At 31.0% G+C, this 26,398-nt stretch overlaps 2 protein-coding genes, 1 long non-coding RNA gene and 1 pseudogene across 4 annotated transcripts; 3 read left to right on the plus strand and 1 right to left on the minus strand.

Moving 5' to 3' along the window:
• Window positions 1–5,804: 5,804 nt before the first annotated feature.
• Window positions 5,805–9,113, plus strand: LOC108477242 (protein HOTHEAD-like; annotated as a pseudogene).
• A 2,658-nt stretch (window positions 9,114–11,771) lies between these two features.
• LOC108477243 (protein HOTHEAD-like) lies at window positions 11,772–14,720 on the plus strand. 2 transcript variants are annotated; one of them, XM_017779734.2, is made up of 5 exons: window positions 11,772–11,911; window positions 12,005–12,646; window positions 12,725–13,122; window positions 13,963–14,465; window positions 14,561–14,720. In XM_017779734.2, exons 1-5 carry the CDS (start codon window positions 11,827–11,829, stop codon window positions 14,598–14,600), a joined length of 1,668 nt encoding a protein of 555 aa, XP_017635223.1. In that variant the 5' UTR covers window positions 11,772–11,826; the 3' UTR covers window positions 14,601–14,720. The 2 variants fall into 2 exon arrangements, with proteins under 2 accessions (XP_017635223.1, XP_017635224.1); XM_017779735.2 differs by having other exon boundaries at window positions 12,737–13,122.
• A 6,527-nt stretch (window positions 14,721–21,247) lies between these two features.
• Window positions 21,248–21,848, plus strand: LOC128285148 (uncharacterized). The gene is made up of 2 exons (XR_008275568.1): window positions 21,248–21,642; window positions 21,804–21,848. It is a non-coding gene; the product is annotated as an uncharacterized LOC128285148 (long non-coding RNA).
• Window positions 21,849–24,441: 2,593 nt separating this feature from the next.
• Window positions 24,442–26,398, minus strand: LOC108478508 (peroxidase 66). The gene is made up of 3 exons (XM_017780967.2): window positions 26,118–26,398; window positions 25,843–26,031; window positions 24,442–25,198 (listed from the first exon to the last, which is right to left on the minus strand). Exons 1-3 carry the CDS (start codon window positions 26,334–26,336, stop codon window positions 24,635–24,637), a joined length of 972 nt encoding a protein of 323 aa, XP_017636456.1. The 5' UTR covers window positions 26,337–26,398; the 3' UTR covers window positions 24,442–24,634.

The following is a 26,398-nucleotide window of genomic DNA, read 5'->3' on the forward strand; positions in this document are numbered from 1 at the left end:
ATAGCTATTACACATGTTAATTATATATTTATTATAGGTTAATAATAATATAATATAGTATAATGAATAAATAATAATGAGTAAAGAAACATAGAAAGAGTTACAGAGAGCAAACGTGAGAAAGAAAGAAGGAAAGAAAGAAAGAAATAGAAAAGGAAATTTGAGGATTAAGGCCCTAAAGTTTAATTGGTAAGTTGTTTTAGCTCATTTTCTTATGATTTTTATGTTTATGGATGTCTAATTCAAAGTTCTACATGTATGAGGTTAAAATGAAGAAAAATAGAAAATTTTAGATATTGATTTAGTTGAATAAATTGAGGTTTTATGGGTTAAATTGATAGGAATTGAAGTTAGAAGTGAAAATTGAGTGATTTATTAAAAGAATTCTAAGTTAGGTTTAAATAGGGATTAAGTTGAATAGAGCTCAAAATTTATGTTTTATAATGAATTTTATGAGTTAGAAATTGTTAATGAGTTGATTAAAAGAGAATATGAAGCTTAAGTTAAAGAAAAAAGATTAGTAATGGAAAAGGACGAAATTGGAATTTTTGTAAAAGTTTGATAGAAAGTGAAAATGTGTTTTATGAATTAGTATATTGATGATTTTTAATTGTATGATTGTTAGTAGCAAACGTAGCAATCGAATACGTCATCAAAGAAGGAAAAGAGAAAGTGAACGAAGATATCGATTAAATTCGATAAATAGTGGTTTGTATTTCTATAAACCGAGCTTAATCGTTATTGCTATATTTGATATTTATATTGTATGAAAATGTGAATGAGGTAAGTATTTTACCATATTGAAATGAATGTGATTTTGAATACCCTATTAATAAATGTCGGGCTAGTCGGATATAGTTGACATGTCATAGGAATTGGAAGTATTGGGATATTCCGACATTGAGTCGATGAGATACTATGTGTCGACTCATCGTTAAAGTTCGGATTTGTTCCGATGAAGTACTTTGTGTACTATAATGTTAAAGTTCGGATTTGTTCGATGAAGCACTATGTGCTTATCCCGAGTGTGGGTTGGATCCGTGTATCCGTCGTTGTCCGAAGTTATGTTAATAAGGGTAAATAAAGTAAAGGTTATTAAAGTCTCGATTGATATTGAATAATAGCAATAATGTGTTTGAATTACCATGTTTTAAAGTTAATTAAGCTATTGTTTATAGAAATACCACTGAGAGTATTCTCAGATACGGTTTGTTTCGCATGCAGCTAGGTACGAAAGTATAAGGACTCAAGATACAAGCCGATCCCCAAACTCAAATTGGTGAAGTTTCTATCTTTTAGAAAATGGCATTGTACCTAGGATGTCTTTTGGTTATTTTGAAAGTATCTAAGTTGTTAAGTGATATTTTGGTATGTTTTGTAAATGTTACCAAAACCTTAAGTATGGTATGTTTTGATATGTTAGTGAAGAGTAATAAGAGGAATTGTTGGTAAATGTTGTAGAGAGAAGAAATGAAGATGTTATAAACTTAGTTATCAACATTTTATACTAAAATAGATTTGGACAGTAACAGTAGTCCAACTTTGAAAATATACCAAAAATAGTATAAAGTGAATTAGATGATGAATAAAACATGTAATTGAAGCTTAATGAATCTATTTTTATATGGAAGAAACAAAATAGGTAAAAGAGTTGTATTTTATGAGATATTTACGTTTTGGTGAAATAGGGTTAGAACAATTTCTGGATTCCCTGTTCTGACTTTAGAAATTCACCATAAATTGTGTATTAAGAATTAGGACTCAAACTTTATTTTTATGGATTCCTTATTGAGTCTATTTTTAATTGAAACAAATGTCATAGTCATTGGATTTCTGTACAGGAAGAAATTTGATTCGTAGTGCACAAGGGTCAGAGTAGCCGAACCCTGAAACAGGGGAGACTTCTTCTAATAAACTGTACTAATTGGCCTGACCAAAAATTCTAGAAAAAAATTTGTAAGTAGATATATGAGTCTAGTTTCAGAGAAAATTTACGGAATTGGATTTTGAGTTTCGTAACTCGAGATATGATTTTTTTAGCGACCGTGACGCAGATGGATAGTTTACTACGAAAACTGTTTAAGTGCTAAGATAAGTTTTGTAATGTCTCCTGCTTGACTCCGGCAACGGTCTCGGGTAGGGGGACATTACATTCTTCTACTCATCGATGGGTATTGATTCACCATACTCATCGTTGAATCGTCATTTGGAGCTTGCTAGCTATACTTAAAAAACAAATTAACAATCTAGTGATTTAAATAAAAACTTTCGAATAGTTTAATAACTTAAATGAAAACATTCGAATAGTTCAAAGATCATTTCATAACTTTTTAAAAATTAAATAACTAAAAAATAAATTTCCTAATAATTTAATAATGTGACTTTACCCACTTTTATATTGTCTTTTTCTCAGCAAAAACGTGAAGGGTCGTGTGTATAATTTTAGAATATTGATAGTTTGTTGGCCGATTTTATTTTTCTTTCTTATCCATTTTAAATGTATAAAGCATTTTTTTATAACAAACATAGCAATTCAGAGAATGGGCAATAAGGATTACAAAGTAAATGGGCCAAAACTTTCTAGAAGATAATATCTAGAAAGGGTTAAAATTCATAAAAAATGTTTATTAAATTAAATAATAAATTCTTTAGAATATCGTGTTGATAATGTGAAGATAATGTTTTATTTGAGTGTCGTATTTTTAAAGTTTTGTCTTTTGATATGTGAAGAATTAAAATGTATCTATTACTGTTTGAACAAACAAAATAATGACGATAAAAGAACTTTATATGTAAAGATATTTGAACCCGTGATCTCTAATATATAAAGATAATGAGTGCAAGGTTGGTATGTTAGTCCAAGTGGTTTAAAGAATGACAAAACCTCGAAAATGTGTTACTCATTGTACTTAAAAGGAGACTATAAATATAAAAATTATAGAATTTTATAATATTTTATGCAAAATAATAATTTGATCTCCTAATAAATTTTTATTACCAAAATATCCAAATAATTTAATAAACCGTCAAAAAATTCATTTTATTGCTTAATTGTACCTTAAAATGACGTAATTAACTCTCCAAATTCTTCCATTTGTTTTAATTGAAGCCTCACATTAATTTGGGCTTTAGGGGGACGAGGGGACGACTTTTTATCAAGGGTTATAGATGCATGCATATATAGAGCCATGCCCATATCTAACCTGCCAAAATCATATAATTTATTAATTTTAACATAAATTAAGATTCTAAAATAAAATAATCAATTAAATTAATTTCTTATAAATAGACCTAATCATGGGTCAGGCTACCTCTCTAAATCCAAAGGTCCGTCTGAAAAATGAGAAAATTTAAGCAAAAATATAGGCTCAAAAAATAAGTCTAGATAAAAAATAAAACTAATTTTCTAAATAGGTTGAGTGGGCCTCAAATAGGAATTTTCTTGCCTGGCCCGACTCAACTTGAATAAGTTATTTTACTTATTTTTATTGCTATTTTGTTGTTGTTTTACTACTGCTTTACTATCATTTCGTTATTATATTACTAACTATTTTATTGTTATTGTTTAGATATTATATAATTATTATTTTATTGTTAAATTTGCTACTATTTTAAAAGTATTTGCTTGCTCAGTTGTAATTATCTTAGTATTAGTTAAGTATAAATACTTTTTGATGTATTTTCAATTTATTAGAAAATATTTATTTTAATTTTTTAGTGTATTTGATGTATTATATTTTTAAATTTATTTTTATATAGGTGGACCAAATCAGACTCAAGTTTAACATTTTTAATCTGAGTTGAACTTAAGTAAAATTTTAAACTCATTTTTTAGGCACGGATCTAGTCGAGCTATAATTAAATCTACTTGTAAGTATATATTTAACCACATATTTTATTAATACAAAAGACCAATTTCAATAAATGATTAAATATGAATATTAATTTTAACAGAGAACTAATTAGTTATGGTTATTGCTAACTGCTAATCATCGCTAACCATTACTATGCGAAGGATAACCAAAATTATCTACCATGATTCAACAATTAAAAAAAATTAATGGTAAATACGAGTGAATATATATAAAATTTAAAATTAATATTTTAAATTGATTGAGATTTAAACTAATATGAAATATATTAATATCATATATAAGTTCCATGAAGTCTAATTCATCTCATAAATATCTATAAATAAATATTAAAATTCATTTTATTATTTATATCTAACTGATTATAAATATATTAAAATAAAGAACCTAATTGAGTCTTAGTTCGATTGGCATGTCCATTATTGCCAATGTAGGAGTATGTGAGTTCAAGTGCGCTGAAGCACATGATCTTTCTATGTATGGGTTGGGGAGAGACTTTTGGGTAGCTTTAAATATTATGTAAAGAAAAAAATGATAAGTTTAATTTAAAGCTTTAATTATTTCCTTTTAAAGATAAAGTTTCATTATAGCATCTTAATTAAAAAATCATTAATAGCGATTTGATATATTTATACTATAATTAATAATTTAATTGAATTTGTAGAACCAATTAATCAATTTCAATTCAATTGTGAAATTATAAAAAAATTTATTAATTTTATAAAATAAAAATATTATTTTAAGACTATTTATATCTTTTTATATTTTAATAAATCTAGAAAAAATACATATTCAAAAATTAAAATCATAATATTTTAACCAAAACATCGTAAAATTTAATATATCACTTTTACCATTCCAATCAAAATCACATTACATATTTCTATCAATTTCTTTTATAAATTTATTATATAAATTTTTTCATCCACGTTCTAAATGTGTTATAATAGTCTCCATACAGTACATAGTTGTAATACAATTTGGGCATAATGACTTATAACTTTTAGCCTTCGAACTTGTATTGTTTGTCAATTCATCCAAAATGAACGGAAAAATTAATGTTTGTTAACTTTGCCAACATGACATCCACGTGGCAGTCTATGAGTATGCCACATAAGTAACTAATTTTAAAAATTAAAAATATTTTTTACAATTTTTATGATTTTTAAATAATTTTATAATTTTTTCGATTTCTTTTAAAATTTTAAAATAAATTAATTCTTGACGTGGCATCTACATGCACATAGCAACCTATGTGTTTATCACATCAACCAAGTTAATTAACATTAACTATTCCATTTATTTGTAGGTAATTTAACAAACAATACAAATTTATGAGTTAAAAGAAAGATAAAATTAAATAAAAACTAAAATATATTTTTTAAGTTTGTAAAACCAAATGAGTAATAATGCATATAAGTTGTACCTCAATTTAGGTAAGCACTTTACAACTTCATCATCACTTGCTTACATGATTCACTTTGCGGTTGACCAAAGGTACGCATCAAAATTCTTCCCTCGTCGCCCTATAGAAGATAAGTCTTATATATATATATATTGCTCAATCGAAATATATATTTTTCGCTTTTAAATACACTTCACCCACAATAATCATCTCTCAACTTTTAAAGAAGAAGGACTCTTTATACCTAATACTGCCATAGCATTAACTATTCATTGCCATTGAATAACTATGTGATCAATACCACAGTCAATACTAATGACTAGATTCCGCAACATCCATGTCCATGATTTTTTTCTAACTTAGCATCCACGTCTATAATTTTATTTTCTTTATAGAATTAAAATTAACTTTTATATTCATTTTATAAAGGTTATTCTTTTTAGATTTTTTTGATCAATATTCAAATTAAATTTTTTTCTCTAAAAATATAATATACATTATCACCGCAGATATCATATTTTCGTAAGGAGGAGGTTGATTCCCTTTGAAGTTTCTTGGCCCCATTCTATTAGCTGGCTACAACTGTGCTAGAGCATGGCAGCTGCACCCCCAACCCCCCAAATTATCCAACCATTAATTAACTAACCCCATATGAAACAGGTGGTTTGAGTTTGATTTATGTCATATGTACAAGTATTGTTTGTATTTTTATTTTCAATAAATCTCAAGTTTGTATTAGAAAATTTATATTTTCATCATGTTTTAATTAAATATTTCATGTTGTATTCTTGTAGATATTTAAGAGGGATTTCCAAGTCACTCTTGAGCCAATATTGGAGGTAAAGCTAAAGTAGGAAATGCAGTATGGATTTGGGATCTACGAGGTTTCTCAAAGCTTTGCTTCTGGCTGTTTTTGCTTTGCTACCCTACTGTTGCCTTGCTGAGACAGGTAAACTTTTACACAAATTTTTTTTTATGTTATATAACTTACTTTGTATGATCCATTATTTTGCAGCTCCAAATTACAGTTTCGTTCACGAATCAACAACAGCACCTCCGGTCTCATACCACGACTATATTGTGGTCGGTGGAGGAGCCGCCGGCTGTCCCTTGGCCGCAACTCTAGCAGAAACCACCAACGTTTTAGTCCTCGAAAGAGGTGGGTCTCCCTACCGCAACCCTGGCAAGACAGACAAAGGCAACTTCTTGCTCACTCTTTTAGATCCCTCCCCTGATTCGCATGCTCAAACATTCATTACTGAGGACGGAGTATACAACCACCGAGCACGTGTACTCGGCGGCGGCAGTGTCATCAACGTGGGTTTTTACTCACGCGCAGAAACCGAGTTCGTAAAGGAATCTGGTTTGGATGAAGCTTTGGTGAATGATGCATATCAGTGGGTTGAAAACAAAGTGGTTTTCAAGGCACCATTATTGCAATGGCAAACCGCAGTGAGGGATAGGTTGCTTGAAGCTGGTGTTTTACCATACAACGGATTTACAAATGAACACATCAATGGGACTAAAATTGGTTCAACCATTTTCGACATGAATGATCATAGACATAGTGCAGCTGACTTGCTTGAATATGCTGACCCAAAGAATATCATAGTTTACTTGCATGCCACGGTAACCAAGATCCTTTTTACAACACAAAGTAAGTTGCATGATCTTACAACTTAATATGTAGCTTACTTGCTCTTAATGATCTTACAACTTAATATGTAACTTTTAGCTGTTGGATCACGACCTAGAGCTACGGGGGTGATATATGAGGATGCACTGGGAGTAAAGCACACGGCATATTTAACAAATGATTCCAAGAGCGAAATAATCGTATCAGCAGGTGCCATTGGAAGCTCACAATTGTTGATGTTGAGCGGCATTGCGCAACGTTCTCAACTTGAGCCACTTGTATCAAGCTGGTGATGGACCAACCTATGGTTGGCCAAGGCATGGCCGACAATACATTGAATGGTCTTTTTATTCCATCCCCTAATCCCGTTGAGCTCTCACTCGTTTCAGCTGTGGGCATATCCCTGCTTGTTAACTATATTGAAGCCGGAAGTGGGTTGAATTTGGCTCCTTCTTTTGGTTGGATTTCCAAGTTTTTGCTCTCCATCTTGGGCCAGGTTTTACATGCAATTTCATACCTCTTCATATGTGTTTTTTTGGTAAACTATATTGTTAGTCATCTAACTTTTGTAAATTTTCATTTTGGTCATACAAAATAAAAAATATATAAAATATAGCACCGTCATTAGTTGGTTTTTTTTGGGGTTTTAGTCATTTCACGTTAGATAGTTTTCTTGTTTTAATCACTTGTGTTAATTTAACTAATGATTTATTGTACACCTATTTTTGTCAACCATTTTACTTTTTGAAGAAAAGGAAATATAAATTTTAAAGAGAATTGTCGGGTTTTACAAGATAAAATAATTTGTTTTTAATTAATTTTATTTTTTCTAGTAAAAAGGAACACTTGGTCTTTTACATAAAAAATCATTTTCTTTTCATTTTATTTTATTTTCCTTTTGTAGAATTAATTTTAGATATTTTTCAAAAAGAAAAACATGGTTTTATAGGTAAATAACTAGGTTTTTATGAAAAGAAATTGGTTTTATAAGGAAAACCTGGGTTTTATCTGGAAAATTTGGGTTTCATTTTCACAGTTGAAGAATTTGATTCCTTATAAAAATTTAATTTTTTTATATTTTTTTGAAAAGTAAAATAATTCAAAAAAGCAGGATGACAAAAATGAAAATATACTAAGTTGAATTACTAAAGTAGGAGTATTGTAACATAGACGTTAACTACATTAAAAATAATATTTAGCGAAAGTATCGAAAGGAAAACTTACAAAAATGGGATGTAGTTTACCATTTTCCTTTTTGGTTATGATCATACAATTCACTATAGTTTTTTCACAATGGCAATGGTTGTCGCATGCAAAGACCGCTATTGGGTCCTTCTTCGATACAAGACTTAACGGTGGCATCATCCTTCAAAAAGTTGCTCGTCCACTTTCAACAGGCCACCTTGAGCTTCGTAGCACCGATCCAAACGAGACCCCCAAGGTGAGGTTCAATTACTTTCAAGAACCAGAAGACTTGAGAAACTGTGTACAAGGCATGAAAACCATAATCAACGTTGTAAACTCGAAAGCCTTCTCGAAATTTCGTTACCGGACCATCTCGACTCAACAGCTTCTGAATGTGGTGGCAGCACTTCCCTTGAACCAGAGACCAAGACACTTTGATACCGCTTCGTCTTTGGAACAATTCTGCAATGACACTGTGATGACATTTTGGCATCATCATGGAGGATGCCAAGTTGGGAAGGTTGTGGATAAAGATTACAGGGTCATTGGCGTGGATGGCCTTAGGGTTATAGATGCTTCTACCTTTAGTTTCTCACCTGGAACTAATCCTCAGGCTACTGTCATGATGCTTGGAAGGTATAATTACAACTATAAATATGACTGTAATGTATGTGGGGTGTTGACTTGGTCCATTATACCTTGATTTGAATTATTCTTTTATTAACTTTTGATGCAGAGCCATGGGAGTAAGAATTGAGAAAGATAGACGTTCCTAAAGAAGATTTAAGAATCATATCAATGGGGGAGAGAGCTCATTGAAGGGTTGGTTGGCTATTGGCTCGTATGTATAATAAAAGTAACTAAATTTATGTTAGATTAACGATGTGAACGAAAAAAATATTATGTAACGAATATAAAAAAAATCGCATAAGAATCAATTGATAATTTGGATACAATTGTAAAATTAAATGTTTATTATACATTATGTTTCAAGTTTAAATCACATTATGATTAATTTTATTAATTTATTATATTGAAAAGACAAAAATATATACCTTTATTCTTTCATTGAGTGCAATCAAATTTGATATGATCCAGCTTTTTAGATTCATAGCAAAATAATGGAATCCTTTTAAGCTTGATTCCCCGTTGATAATGTTTTTCTTTGGAGGTCTTTTGAGTTTGTTGAATTTCATGGATTTCTTTATTTATTTTTGCAAACATTGTAACCTCCTCTTACTCTTCCTCCCCCTCATTACTAGAGTCATCCTCCTCTTGAATGATAGACTCAAAAGGAACCTTACTTTCTTTGGAGTTTCATTGGTCTCTTGAGCATTGTGATTTATCTTTATTCCATAGGTGAATAGAGGTCCAGTGAATTCATCAAGAGAAAGTGTGTCAAGGTCCTTTGACTCCTCTATGGCCATGACTTTAGCTTTTCATGATTTTGGGAGGATATTCAATATCTTTCTCACCAACTCAAGTACCTTGAGACCATTAATGATATCGATGAAGCGGTTGGATATCTCCTTGATTCCTTTAACCGGTTTTGCTTTGAAGGGCTCATAATCAAGGGTGAGAAGGTTACTCTTGGATTCCTTAATTCTAATTGTACCTTCATGAGTAATTTCAAGTTTATTCCATTTCTCTTTGGTATTATCACATATAAGGAGGCTCTATTATATTCATTGGGACCAATGACACAAAATAGGGTGTGCATAGCTTTAGCATTTAATTGTACCATCTTAATATAAACTTTATCCTATTCATCTTCCTTTTTGGGATCTATGACACGATCAACTCTTTTCTTGGGGTTGAATGATCCATTGGTGATCACCCTCCATTCTTAGTCATTTGCTTGGATGGACTACTTCATTGGTGTCCTACAATAAGAGTAGTTAGTGCCATTGAATAGAGGATGTCTTATGGTGGAATGTCATTTTCCTAACATTGTTGAATTTTACTTTAAGACCATCGGACAAGTTTTTTGATTCGTTGCTTCCATCTTGAGCTTCTTGAGGATCATTTCTCTATGTAGTAATCTTGTCTTTAGAGTTCTAGCTATATGATCGTGCCACAGAATATGATTATTAAGTAGAGAATTAGTAAAAAAATATTAAAAATTAAAGTGGTTTGACGGCAAGTGTAATAGATCAATTATAATATTTTAAGTGTTACAATAGAATACTTAAAGCATTCCAATGATCAAACTCAAGAGAGATCGAGTGATAAGATGAATAATAATGAAAATGCATGCAATTAATAAGTATAACTAACTATAATTAATTAACAAGTATACTTTAATTAGTGGTCAAGTGTTTGATCCTTGTTCTGGGTATGAATCAACTTTAAAATTTGTAGCCAGTATCTACTTTACTGATAGAATGCTATGAATTAATTACTGGACTCATCTCAATAGATACTTTAACAAAAAAAAAAAAAACCATAACTAACTAATGACTAAGTATTATAGCATGACAAATCATTAAATTGGTATTTGGATAACATGATTGAGTTTAGTTGGGTGTATAACGCAGTGACATTGTAACTTCCTATTCAACTCTCTACATTTTTCATTTTCAATTAAAAAATTCATTTATGTATTTTAAAATTTATTTTATTATTTATGTTTAATTAATTATAAATAATATTAGAAAAGGAAATGAGAAAAGCGTGAAGGAAACCAAACATGATCTATAGTTTCATTAAAGCATTAAATTTTTTTTTATAATGATTTATTTACCTTCCAACTTCCAACTTTTACTAAAGATAATTATTTTAACTAATTATTTAATTTTTCATCTCTTTTAATCTTTAAATATTCATTGTTTGTCAAATCACTCTAAAATAGATAGATGATGTGGCATGCTATAGATTGTCACGTGTATGTCATATTAATAATTAATTTTAAAATAAAAATAGTAAAAAATATTTTTTAATTTTTATGATATATTTTAATTTCTAAAAATAATTTTATATTTATTTTATTTTTAAAATTTAAAAATAATTAATTGTTGCCATAAAATGCACGTAGAAATCTTCTATAATTAATAATTTGATACTCTTCCCCACATAATTAATAAGCCATTGATTAACTAACATGTGGTTTGAGTGTGGTTTACGTCATATGCTTGGTTTGACTTTGGTTTGCGTCATATGCACATTGTTTGTACTTTTTTTCAATAAAATTTTAATATTTGACATAAATTTTAATTTTGTGCATTTATAAAAATTATAAAAATTAAATAAATCCAATAATAAATTTGATACTCTTCCCCAACACATTATTAAACCATTTATTAATTAACGTCATATGTAAATGTATTGTTTATACTTTTTTAAATAAATTTCAATATTTCCCATGAATTTTAATTTTGTGTAATAATTTTATATCTAAATTTTTATTTTGATCTAATTGAGTGCATTTATAAAAATTAAAAAATTAGATAAATCAAATAATTCTTTTTTTTTTCAAAAGATCCAATGTTAGTATACACAAGAAGATAGTATCACATAGTTTATAGTGTTGATATTTTTAAAAATTACATTAAAATAAAAATTGATGCATATAATTGTAAAATTGATAAATAGTTTTAATATTTATTTTCTTACGATGATTGTTAAGTTGATGTATTAATCCTCAAGGTCTGCGGATATATATTTAAGAGGGGGGCCCTAGTCATCCGTTGTGCCCAAATTGTAAGTAAAGCTAAATTTGGAAATACAGGATGGATTTGGGATCAATGGGGTTCCTCAAAGCTTTGCTTGTCGCTGTTTATGCTTTGCACCCCAACTTTTCCCATGCTGAGACAGGTAAAGATTTGAAAATTAATAGAAACAAACACTAGACTAATGACTAAGATATATCTCTCTTATAATATATATATATGATCCATTATTTTGCAGCTCCAAATTACAGTTTCGTTCACGAATCAACAACAGCACCTCCGGTCTCATACCACGACTATATTGTGGTCGGTGGAGGAGCTGCCGGCTGTCCCTTGGCCGCAACTCTAGCAGAAACCGCCAACGTTTTAGTCCTCGAAAGAGGAGGGTCTCCCTACCGCAACCCTGGTAAGACAGACAAAGGCAACTTCTTGCTCACTCTTTCAGATCCCTCCCCCGATTCATATGCTCAAATATTCGTTACTGAGGACGGAGTATACAACCACCGAGCACGTGTACTTGGTGGTGGCACCGTCATCAACGCCGGGTTTTACTCACACGCCGAAACCGAGTTCGTAAAGGAATCTGGTTTGGATGAAGCTTTGGTGAATGATGCATATCAGTGGGTTGAAAACAAGGTGGTTTTCAAGGCACCATTGTTGCAATGGCAAACCGCAGTGAGGGATGGGTTGCTTGAAGCTGGGGTTTTACCATACAACGGATTTACAAATGAACACATCAATGGGACTAAAATTGGTTCAACCATTTTCGACATGAATGATCATAGACATAGTGCAGCTGACTTGCTTGAATATGCTGACCCAAAGAATATCATAGTTTACTTGCATGCCACTGTAACCAAGATCCTTTTTACAACACAAAGTAAGTTGCATGATCTTACAGCTTAATATGTAGCTTACTTGCTCTTAATGATCTTACAACTTAATATGTAACTTTTAGCTGTTGGATCAGGAACTAGAGCTATAGGGGTGATATATGAGGATGCATTGGGAGAAAAGCACACGGCATATTTAACAAATGATTCCAAGAGTGAAATAATCGTATCAGCAGGTGCCATTGGAAGCTCACAATTGTTGATGTTGAGCGGCATTGGGCCACGTTCTCAACTTGAGCCACTTGGTATCAAGCTGGTGATGGACCAACCTATGGTTGGCCAAGGCATAGCCGACAATACATTGAATGGTCTTTTTATTCCATCCCCTAATCCCGTTGAGCTCTCACTCCTTTCAACTGTGGGCATATCCCTATTTGTTAACTATATTGAAGCTGGAAGTGGATTGAATTTGGCTCCTTCTTTTGGGTGGATTTCCAAGTTTTTGCTCTCCATCTTGGACCAGGTTTTTACCTGCAATTTCATACCTCTTCATATGTGTTTTTTTGGGTAAACTATATTGTAGTCATCTAATTTAGTTATCTAACTTTTATAAATTTTTATTTTGTTTAACGGAAATAAAAAATATAAAATTTAGCACCGTCATTAGTTTTTTTTTGTGGGGGGGGTTTAGTCATTTCACGTTAAATAGTTTTTTTATTTTAATCACTTGTGTTAATTTAACTAATGATTTATTGTACACCCATTTTTGTCAACTATTTTACTTTTTGAAGAAAAGAAAATATAAATTTTTAAAGGAATTGTCGGGTTTTTACAAGATAAAATAATTTGTTTTTGAATTAATTTAATTTTCTTTTCTAGTAAAAAGGAAACACTTGGGCTTTTACATAAGAAGTAATTTTTCTTTTCAATTTATTTTATTTTCCACTTTTAAGAATTACTTCTAGATATTTTTCAAAAGGAAAAACATAGGTTTTTAGGTAAATATCTAGATTTTTTGAAAAGAAATTGGTTTTATAAGGGAAAACTTAGGTTTTATTCAGAAAATTTGAGTTTCATTTTCATAGTTGAAGAACTTAATTCCTTATAAAATTAAATTTTTTTCCCTTTTCTTTTTGAAAAAGTAAAATAATTCTAAAAACAGAATGACAAAAATAAAAATTTACTAAATTGAACTCCTAAAGTCGGAGTATTGTAACATAGACGTTAACTAAATTAAAAATAATATCTAGCGAAAGTATCAAAAGGAAAACTTACAAAAATGGGATGTAGTTTACCATTTTCCTTTTTGGTTATGATCATACAATTAGTTTTTTAACAATGGCAATGGTTGTCGCATGCAAAGACTACTATTGGGTCCTTCTTCGATACAAGACTTAACGGTGGCATCATCCTTCAAAAAGTTACTCGTCCACTCTCAACAGGCCACCTTGAGCTTCGTAGCACCGATCCAAACGAGACCCCCAAGGTGAGGTTCAATTACTCTCAAGAGCCAGAAGACTTGAGAAACTGTGTACAAGGCATGAAAACCATAATCAACGTTGTGAACTCCAAAGCCTTCTCGAAATTTCGTTACCGAACCATCTCGACTCAACAGCTTCTGAATGTGGTGGCAGCACTTCCCTTGAACCAGAGACCGAGACACATTGATACTGCTTCGTCTTTGGAACAATTCTGCAATGACACTGTGATGACATTTTGGCATCATCATGGAGGATGCCAAGTTGGGAAGGTTGTGGGTGAAGATTACAAGGTCATTGGCGTCGATGGCCTTAGGGTTATCGATGCTTCTACCTTTAGTTTCACACCTGGAACTAATCCTCAGGCTACTGTCATGATGCTTGGAAGGTATAATTACAAATTAATTTAAAATATAACGTAATGTAACTTATTCCATCTATTATAGTTTAACTTGAATTATTTTTTATTAACTTTTGATGTAGAGCTATGGGAGTGCGAATTCAGAAGGATAGACTTTCTTAAAGAAGGATTTAAGAATCATACCAATAGGGAACTCATCAAATGGATAGTTGTATGTTATCCTGTATGTCTAATAATTTAAAAGTTAATAATTTATGTGACACCAATAATTTGAGTGAAAAATATGTTTTAAATATATTTATTAAAATTTCCCATTAGTTATAATAGTAAAGTTAGTTGTTTATTATGTACTATATTTCAAGTTTAATCACCTTTAATAAAATATAATTTAATCTATAAATTGGAAGGTATTTTAATAATTTTATAACTGATTTAATTATTGATTGACTCATAATATCTGTAATACCCGAAAGTTATTACAATAAGAAAGTGAAATATTGTCCTTGATATAATAAAATAAAGAAATAAAGTGACAAAAAGGGAAATTTTGAGTTATGTCAACAAAATCTGTTTGGGAAGTATACTATGATATATTAATTCAAGAAAGAACTAAATCGCAAAAGTGAGAAACGTTTTGTGGCCCGAGAGTAAATACTCAAAATTTAAAGAGTTAAAGTGTAAATATGAAAAAGTTAAAGGACCAACAGTGCAAATATTTTAAAGGTGGACTGATCTAGAAACTAAGGAAAATGCATGAATTAGGACAAAATTGAATGAGTAGAAAAAAGTATGAGGGGTTAAATCACAATTTTACCAAAATGAGTGATGAGTCAATAGAGGAATTTTGAAATCATAGGGGCAAAATGGTCATATAGTAAAGAAGATAATTTTGAAGAGTAATGATGTTGTTGGTGATATTTTAGATTAATTAAATAAATAAATATTAGTTTATTAATATTTTGATTTAACTTTTATTATTATTTTATCATTATTTTATTTAGTATATAAGGGAAGAAGGATGAAAAATCCTCTTCATCTTTCCATGCTACTAACGTGAGAAGAGAAAAGAAAGAAAGAAATTTTCTTTTCTTTACAATTTGATCATTTCACCTAAAATTTACTATTTTCACTTATAAATCAGAAGAATTTCCATAGCTACCAAAAGAGAAAAATAACAAGGAGACTATGGGGAGCTAGAATATCAAGTTAGATTCAAGAAATAAAAGTTGGAGGAGAGAGAAAGTTAAGTTAAAGTTTGGTTTCAAGAGAATAAGGTATATGGATATTAAGGCTTTATGTTATTTTTAAGTTAAAGTTTGGTTTCAAGAGAATAAGGTATGGTTGTTAAGGCTTTATGTTATTTTTAAGTTTAGTAGTGATAGAAAAGCATGATAATGGGCTGTTTTGGATGCCGTGAATATTCAACTAGCATAGGTTTACATTAAAAATGGCTAATTTGCATGTTTTAGACTCAGGGACTAAATTGAATTAAAGTAAAATTTTAAGGGTAATTTTACAAAAATGTCAAAAATGACCAAATTGTATGAAATGAATTTTTATTATCTAAATTAATATATTGAAAGAAATTATTAATATCAAGTGGGTTTAGATCTTTAATTTGTTGTATGATGATTTTATAAAGTGATTTTGTTAAATATTGATGTTAGGATCAAATTGTGAAAATGGTTAAAATATTAGGGTTTGATATTAAATTTTTGTTTTATTAAGGCTGTATGATAGCCTAGAATATTTGGATAAATTATTAATTGATAAAAATTAGTTGATTTGATAGATTAACAAGTTAAGGGACTAAATTGCAAAAGTTGTAAAAAACTGATGTAATTGTGTAAATTCAAAAAAATTGAAGGGTATAAATTGTGAAATAACTTGAAACTGAAATATATACTAATGAATGAGTGATTTTATATTTTAGATCAAGATTTCATAGATACTCGTGAAAAAAAAGAAAAAATAGCGGAATAGTCCTTGAACTCCTGCAATTATTACAATTAAATTCAGGTAAGTTCGTATGGTTTAATTTTAATAATTATATTGAAATGATGAATGATATTATGTATTTAGTATAATGTTGAAAAATAGAATATTGTTAAATTATGAATTTGAAGTGAATATCCGGTTTAAACAGAACGCGGGATTGAGTACAATCGTTGTGTGGCAAAAGAAAGCAAAGGAAGAATTGACAGAAAAGTACCCAAGTAAATTGAGGTTCAATATTTGTTGCGAGCTTTCGTGTTTCCTTTCTGTTTAGCTCTCACGAGCTTCTGTTTAACTCATATGAGTTTTCGTTCAACCCTAATGGGTTTCCATTCAGCTCTATTGAGCTTCTGCTTAACCCTTATAGGTTTTCGTTCAGCACTTACGAGTTTCCGTTCAACTATTATAGGTTTTTATTCAGCCTTTGGGCTTCTGAAAACAATGTACTCATATCCGTAAGTCGTTCTTCGAATGGCAAGTTATCGGGAGTTGTCTTGGATGATATATGTATATGAAGAAACAGTAAAAGAATGATGTGTATCATGAAATGTATGTATATCAATATCTTGATATGTTGATTCATGTAAATTATGTAAGTTGAGATGAGTAATAAATTCAAATGTGACATGTTAAGATAATAAGGTTATTAATGTTGAAATTATATGAAATATGTTCAAGTATGCTAACAAGTGTTGTTGTTTGATGCTTAGGCAAGTGCCAAACTACTGGTTGAATGGTAATATGTTTAATTATAAGATGCATTGAAATGGTACGTGCTCAAATGAAAATATGTTTGTGCTCATGAAAGAGTGGTAAAGTTTAATTTATGCAATTTCTTATGAAATGATTTATCATATGATTAATTCAAAAAAGGTCTGTGTTTAAATGCACTAGCTTGTAGCTATGGTTGAATGGAATGCTTATGACTGGTGTGTTATGCATATGGAATGAGTTGGAAAATAAAGAAACACAGATGAAAATAAAGAAATTTGAAAGAGTTAGAGTTGTTTAAAATCCTACTATGCTAGGAATAATATGTATAAATAGAACTTAGTGATACTGTAGATTTATTCACTTAGTGAATTGTTAAATATAACTTAATGAGTATTGTGGTATCAATATTGGATTATTCTTGATATGTATAAATTTCATATTTGAAAAGAAGTATTATGATTAAAGTTTATACGAGCTTACTAAGCCTTCATTGCTTATGTATTTATTTTCCTTTACTTTTCAGATTATCGGAAGCTCGATTGGGTTGGAAGTTTGTCGGAGTTGTATCACACTATCCATCGATTCTATCGATACTTTCGAATGTTTTGATTTTGGTTGTAATAACATGTATAGATATTTTGTTTAATGATGGCTTATATGTAATTTGTTGAGTTTAGCCACTTATTTTGGCTTGTTTTGGATGTCTAATTATGGCTTGTTGATATGTGTGATGTTGATTGTAGATTGACACAAAATTGGGTGAGAAATGTGAATTGTAAAATGGCATATTTTTGTCCACACGGGTAGAGACACGGACGTGTGTCTTAACCGTGTGTGACACACTGCCAGGTGACACAGTCATGTGTCCGTTGCATCTTAAATTTGTACAAAACAGAATGCTCACATGGCCCAAGCGTGTGACTTGGCCATGTGACCCAAGTCAGCATACTCATACGGGCATGGACACGGGCTCAGACACAGCCGTGTGTCCCTATTTAGAATGCCCATACGGCCTGAGACACGGGCATGTCTCCAAATTGTGTGAGTCACACGGCCGTGTGACCCCTGCAGTGTTGAAAATTTTAAATATTTTCGGAAAAAAATTCTAAGTTTTTGACTTAGTCCCTATTTGTTTCTATTGCGTAATTTGGGTCTCGATGGCTCGTTTAAGGGAAAATATGTATGATTTTGATTGGTTTCTAATATGAATGCTAGATGAAATGAAATGTCTAATAATTAATTTGTAAACTCTGGTAATACTCCGTAATCCTGTTTCAGCGATGGATTCCGGTTAGAGGTGTTACAATATCAACTCGCATAAATTCAGATAAATGTATATACATATATGAATAATAGTACATAAAACTGATATTATATATATCAAAAGTGAAAAAAGGTAAAAAGAATATGAAGCTTTTAGAGAGCCCTTTAACTCATCATTCACTATGATTTTTGTTGGTGGAGAATCTCTGCAAATCTACTGCTTTTTTCCTCTTCTCACCATAAAAGTAAAAGCCATGCATGGAATTTAATCTATCCAAAGGTTCTTCTAAAGGAGTCAAAAAAGTATATCCATAGCATAACCCATTGGCATATGCCATTTTCATCCATGGTTTATTCTGTACCTTCCTCATAAAATGCTTATAAAAGAAGTTTAAGCATCAGCTGCAGAAACCTAGCAAAGCTGTTCCATAGTCCAAAACCAGAGGGAGCTGGTAGTAATAAGCAAACCAGTCTTAGGGCACCTCTCACTTAGGCAGGTAATGGTGCATATATTTGTTCCCATGACTTGCCAAAGGAGAGTTGCCCTGTGACTGCTTCAGCTTAGCATCCTCATCGTCAGTGCCACGATGGTTTAACATGACAAGAATGAGATAGATTTTTTCTTTTTTGCCGAAAAGGAAAAAAAAAAACATAAAATTATCAGGGAGTTTCTTATACTAGGAATTGGATTGCATTTTGTTCTCTCTAAATCAAAGAGTAAATTGGTCTTTCTATTAAAATTTTCATATATTTCTACGGTTAAAAATTAGTCTATGCACATTAGCTTGAGATACACATAGCACATCACATTTGCCTCATTAGTCACAAGTTAATTTTTAATAACAGAAATAAATTATTTTTTAAAAAAAATCATATAACTAATTTACCTATTTTTAAATAAAAGAATTAAAATATAATTTACTCCTAATTTACTGTCCGATCCTACTTTTATAAAAAAATAAGCGAATAAGAATCTAAATTAACCTAAAAGACTACCAGCTTCTAACGCTCTAATCTATGGTCAATAAAAGAGGGGTTGAAAGGACAAATGATGGACATCAAATGAAAATCTGAATGAATAAATCAAAGTAAATAACCGTGGCACCATGGGTCATTTACAGAGAAGAAACGGAGTAAACAGCCACTGGTTCCAGACAGTGTTTGTGGACAATTTACCACCGCGTTTACATTGGAAGGGTATCATGGTAGGATTGTTGACGCATTCATCCCACATAAGAAAGGTAAATACAATCGAGGATTTGGATTTATACGTTATGCATATTGTGTTGATGCAAACAAGGCGATTGAGAGATTACATTACATGGGTTTAGTTTATACGGCTATAGAGTTGAAGTTAGAATGACAAGATCTGGAGTAAGAAATTCTTTTTGGAGAAAAGTCTGAGTGGAAGCCAAAATGGTTCGGGCAGGTAATGTTGAACTTGTAGAGAATGAGGCAACTAGTAACTTATGCCCAGAGCTTTCGTTTGATAAGAGTCCTTCGAGTAGTGAAAGGGTACACAAGACTAGTAAAGGTGCGATAGTGCAAAACTTTAGTACATTGTTGACTACGTTTGATGGTGTGAAGAAGAAGTTGAGATCAATGGCAGAGATTGAAGATAAATTGAATTTATTAGTTGAAAAAAAAGAAGCAAAAGCCCAAAGGTAGAAAATCCAAAGTTAAGAGGGTGGCGGCGAAGTTGCAGTCACATGATGATAGTATTGTTAATGGCTCCCTTACTGACTCTGACATATGGAATCGTAAGAAGATTATATTGAAAGAAGCGGAGGAAACTTTTTTCGATTTGCAAAGTTACTCAGGCTGAATGCAGGCGACACATGGTAGAGTTTGTGTTTCCTTTATAGATTGCGTTTGAATCCTTTCTTGAGGTAATTGTGTAGCTCCTTGGAATTCTAATGATGTTGGTCACATCAAATATGTTCTACCTTTATCGATCTTGAATGCAAAAATGATAAGAATTATCACATTATACGAACAGTCATGAGTATGAACCACAAGATCGTTAATTGAAATAGCATGATTCTTTTCTACTTTAACCTATGATCGAAAGTTTGACCTTTGTCATGAGTATGAACAGTATTAACCTTAAAAATAAAAAAGGAAAAGACAGTTGTACCTTTGTTGTGTCTAGTAGTTTTCAGTTTGGAACCTAATATTTAGGGAAAGGCCCTAAATTGTCTATTGATCAATGTCAGATCAAGTGACCATTTATTCAACTAATTGTTCTCTGTTTCCATCTCTTTTAGCAAGAAGTCCACACTTTTTCTTCGCTTAAACTTTAGTAGATGTCCTAGATTGAATACTAAATATGTCTAGAAAATTGCAGTTCAATTTAAAAAATAATTTTATTTTTAAATTATAAAAACTTTAAGAATATTAATTCTGTTAAATGGTAAATGATATTTTTTAAACAATAAATATTAAATATATTCTAAATTGACTTTATTTAATTCTTTTTAATAATATAAAATTAAATTAATCCATTTAATAATAGAAAGATTGATTTAATCAAATCTCTATAATATAGCAACACTCTCAATTACATTCTAACCCTTTTATTTTTTTCTCTAGGAGCCATTTCCTACTTGGGAATATAAAAGAGGAAATCACAATCCAAATTCCCTTTTGGTCTATTGAACTCAACCAAAACATTATAAGGACCATAAATAAAGCAAAAGAAAAAGGGGAAATAAAATTAAAAAGGGGTGTGAGGATGATATGTCTGCCCTTAAAAACTCCGCCTTTTTTTACTCTGTCCTCTAACCTACCATGGACGGACTATATGTAAAGAGTAAAACATATATTCTCATACCCTTATATTGAACCTTTAAGAGGCCCTTAAGGTCAAAGAAGCAAAAAGAGGATATCCAATAGCATAACCCCTCCAGCATATGCTATTCATGCAGGATAGGGTTATTCCCTCTAATACACCATTGGAAATGCTTATAAAATCAGCTGTGATTTCAAGCAAAGATTGCAGTAGTGCAAGAACTGGCATATACAGGGTGAGGGGAATTAGTGAATAAGCAAACCAGTCAAAGGGCGCCTCTTACTTGGCAGGTAAGTACAGTATTTTGTGCTGTAATTAAGTACATTCAAGGGCTGGTTTCCCAACACTTGGTTTTCACTGACTTGCCAAAGGAGAGTTGCCCTGTGACTGATTCAGCTTAATATCGTAAGATGATTGCCCCCACACAGGTCATTTCAACAGGTATGTTTTTTCAATAGATTTGATGTAGTAGCATGATGAAAATTCTGGCATGGTGATTGGAAATTTAGCTGTAGCCTGTCCTAGATGCAATGATACATATAAACCATGCAGCTAGCTCTTTAGATCTTAATCTTGGCCTGTTTTGCCTTGAATTATTGTAGAGATTGGAGCATAGTTTATTTCTTTGAGCATTGTGAAATGAGGGCTTCTTCCTTTTTGTAAAATGGCAAGAACTATAGCTAGATATGGAAAAAAGATTGTCAAAAAATTTTGTAACCTTAACAAGGCTAAGAATTTAACAGTAAGTCCTTTGAGAAAATGGTGGTTTCTTGGGCAGATATAGAACAGTTTGGTTTGTTTTATGTATCCTCAATTTTTTTTTTAATTCATTTTCAGTTTGGTTAAATCACTCTTAGGATTTGAACTAAACAATTATTTTCGGAACTTGAACTAGGCAACTATTTCTATATTGAGGCTTCAACCTTTTATTCAAGTTAATTCCTGAACTTGACAATTACTCTCATATTGATGTCTAAATTTGACAATTTTTCCCACATTAAACTTAAACTTTAGGTGTTTTAGGAAATATCAAAGGCTAACTTAGATAATAATAAAAAAATTTAATTCCATCATAAAAACAATTACCAAATTTAAGACTTAACTTGAAAAAAGAATTAAACCCAAATATAAAAAAATTACTAAATTCAATTCCAGTTCATACCCAAAAAATTATTTAACCCTTTACAATTAACTCACAAGAATAATTCACTGACAATTAAGAATGTGCCTATGATCTTAACCTGCTAAATAGGTTTTAAGGAGAACATCTAATGCAAATGAACCAAAAGCTGGATTCATATCTTCTCAAACTTAGATATTGGTTTCCGAAATGCCCTTCCTTGCCTTTGGATTTTCTTTATTGAACAAAGATTTGGTATAAAGCTGCTTTATTTATATTTTTTTGACTTTTCACTTTTAATCATTTACATTTATCTAAAGAAATGATGGAAAATGCCGGTTATTGGGTCGACATAAACCCAACTACGTTAGGACCCTCCAGTTTCTCTCAACACTCGGACAAAATTCCAACCATTAAAAATTTCGAAATAGTTCTCGATACGAATATTGTTGTTAATTAAAGAATGACTTAAGTTTGCATATATTAAAGTGTATTGTCTTCTTATTTACGAATTGAAAATTGATTATAGGTAGTTCTAGATATTATTATAAAAAAATTATTCGAATCTATAATAATTTTTTAAAAAAATACAAAATAGTTTGTTTTGAATAGGTTTAATGTATTATTTAATATTTGAGTATAATATTTTCTCTAGTGATATTTATGTTATTTTTTATTTAATTATGATACTTGTATTTAACAAAATTGATATATTTTGACTACTAAAGGTAATGATGTTAATTTTTTGGTGTTTAATTTAGATTTTAGGTTGATTTGAGTTAATATTGTTATTTTCATACACCAAAATATTTAGTTTTTGTCAAATTAAATCTTTTGAATAAAATTGACAATTTTTAATAAATAAATGGACATATTTTTTGAAAAGCAGACATAGGATAAGGAGAGCAAATTTTTAATAGATATAGAATGGTTATGAGAATTATTTGTCTTGTTTCATTTCATCTAATCATATGAAATTAAAATTTAGTGACAAAAATATTATATTACGAGGCATGAGAGTTTGGATTTAATTTCAAACAATATTTCATAAAAATTATATATTTTAAATAAAAACAAGGTTAGATAAAATGAGACGAAATAGATACATCTCACATTCATAAATATCATAATAATTTTCAAGATTATATATTCACAATAAACTTAATCATGAGTCAGACCATTCGCCCAGACCTAAATGCCAACCCAAAAAGTAGAAGGGTTTGAGCAAAAAATATAAGCTTAAAAAATGAGTATAGATAAAATAAAAATAAAAAAAAACTTTTTTTTGATTTGAGCCTAAACCGAATTTACCTATTTTTTTCACTATTGTTTTGTTATTGTTTTATGTCATTTTGATGTTGTTTTGCAGTCATTTTGTTGTTATTACTTAAATATTGTATAACTCTTACTTTATTATTAATTTTACTACTATTTTATAAACATTTACTTGCTACGTTGCAACTATATTAGTGTTATTTTTAATTTGTTAGAAAATATTTATTTTAATATTTTTAATATATTTAATGTATTATATTTTTAAATTTATTTTATATAAAAACAATATAATTTTTTAAATATATATGAATCGAGTCAAACTCCAACCGCGGAATAAACCCGAACCAGGAATCAGATATTTACCCAATCTGACTATGATCAGTTGTAATTCACAATAAAACAAAAGAAAGCACAACATATGTAACTATAAAGCAATAATAAATTTCAGCAAATCCGCTAACTTTGCTCGATGGTGATCACTCCATTGGACATGTACCTGTTTTCTGCTTTTTGGTAAAATATACTTACAATTACCACACAGACACGAAATCTACCGATCAGAAGTGAGGATACGTGGCAACTCTCAAAACATTAAACCTATTTATAAAACAATAAAAAAATACTATAATAAGGGCTTTTCAAAGTTACTTTTCCATCAGTTTTTATCAGGTTTATTTATCTTCTCATTAGGTGTCAACTACAGTGAAAAGTATTTCAATGCAATGAGTACATTTACGTCAACAATTTTACCAACTATAAAGAAGCAAATGGTGGTTTTCCGTAAAGCGAAGTATCATAAAGTTGGCAGAATTTCCAATATGGCTCCAAAATATTTTTCATGTCGATTATTGCGTAAAATTACAGTAAATTTTATTTCTTCTGGTATATAATGCACCGATCATTATGTACCTTAAAGTACAAGAAACTTATTAATCACAACATGAATTCACACAACGAAACAAAGAAAAAAGAAAGCAGTCTTTTATTGCCGCTCAATCTCTGTTATTCTCTCTCATTCTCTCTCTTTTTCTCAAGCCCTCAATTTACCACTCTGCAATTCAATCTCACTTCTCCATTTTCCATCACCCCTACATTCCCAAGCTTCACCATCGATGTGGCAAATTCTTTGAAGAACAAACTTTGATCATTAGCGAATGATTCAACAATCCATTTAGTCCTATAATCACCATACAGTGCTTGATCGGATCCGAACACACCTTTCCCTGCCAACAGTTGTTTGTAATAATTATTATCGAAAGTTGATGCCGTGGAGTCCAAGAACTGTCCTGCATTGCCATTTTTATTTGGTTTCGGGCATTTCTTCTTCAGTGTTTCTGCGAATTCAGGGTTCATTGTAGGGTCGATGTCCTGAACCGAGCTGAAATTATGGAGCCGAGCTTGGAATGAAGAACAGTGTGAGAATCCTAGGGTGTGACCTCCGGATAGGGCTACTAAGTCCTTGACCCCTAAACCTCGCTTAGTGAAGCTTTGAATGAGTGTTGAAACGTTGAAAGTTGGGGCTGGTAAGTTGATGGTTTCGGAAGCCTTGGAGATTCTGCCATCTTTTCTGCCTTTAAGTACGTTCCAAAAAGGCCCTCCTGACTGTAAGAAACGCAAAGAAATGTTCAGTTTTGTGCGTTTGTGTTGAGGGGAGGGGAGAGGAAAGGAGGCTAACTCTTTCTCAAGAAGTGTCATGCATCTAAAACTAATTGATACTTTAACGGGTTAATATTATCTCCGATGGGATTTTAATATCTCAACTCTGTAAAGAGTTGGAATGCCTTAAAAGGCTACCTGAAGGGACAGCGTATTCAAAAGACAAGAGTGACTAGTTGAATTAAACACCTACCAAAATGGTGATCATTAATTGTATGGTTGGAACCCCTAACTCATAGGATATAGATCCCCTCAAGTGACTTATATCTTATAAGTTAGGGGATTCAAATCCTATCAATGATAAATTATTACATTTTTTTAAGGCGATAATACACTACGTACGGTTCAATCCAACAAGATGTTCTTATTTTACGAATCTATCATCTCTTTAAGTAGATTCTCAAGTCACCCGAACTCTTTAAAAATTCAAGAGACAAAATTTCAATTTGACTCATAAAGATAATGTCGACCCTTTATGGGACTTGTCAACTTTAAACAATAACATTTCAAAACTTTTCAAAAAAGAGTTAACTTCCTTTCAATAGGTTAATTATAGAAACTTCGTTTTAAAAGGGTTTTTCAATGTTTACCATTGCTACTACATCTCTGGCTGCAATGGCGACTATATCAGCACAAGAGACCGCCTTCGGACACGCCGATTCAAGCTTAGTTTTCGCGTCGTCAATCACATAGAATGCTCGAAGAGAGATATTAGGAGGACCATCTTTCTCCGCTTGATTTTGCGGAGTCGAGTCCAACAACACCGATGCATCGCATCCCTGTCACCACCCCAAGAAAAATCATTTCAACCTAAAAATGGCTACACATTTTGACACTAAAAAGACGTAAACAACAACATACGTACCCTTATGAAACAGTCATGAAAGAACATCCTAAGAATCCGAGCGGGAGCTTTAGCATCATGCATGGAGGCATTCAATACAGTGTATCTTATAATTTTCTCAGCTTCAGGACATGTTCGATCATAATAATGAACATCCAATGCCGCCTGTGAGCGTAGAACCGTCATCAGCCCAAGGAAAATAATCGAAAAAGAGAACTTTCTCGGTGAAAAAACAGCCATTTTGGTTTATCAAAATTTAAAAGTAAATAAGGAATATAAGAACAGAAAAATGTGAAAACGAT

This window comes from Gossypium arboreum, chromosome 12, assembly GCF_025698485.1.
Source record: "Gossypium arboreum isolate Shixiya-1 chromosome 12, ASM2569848v2, whole genome shotgun sequence".
Classification (NCBI taxonomy): Eukaryota; Viridiplantae; Streptophyta; class Magnoliopsida; order Malvales; family Malvaceae; genus Gossypium; species Gossypium arboreum.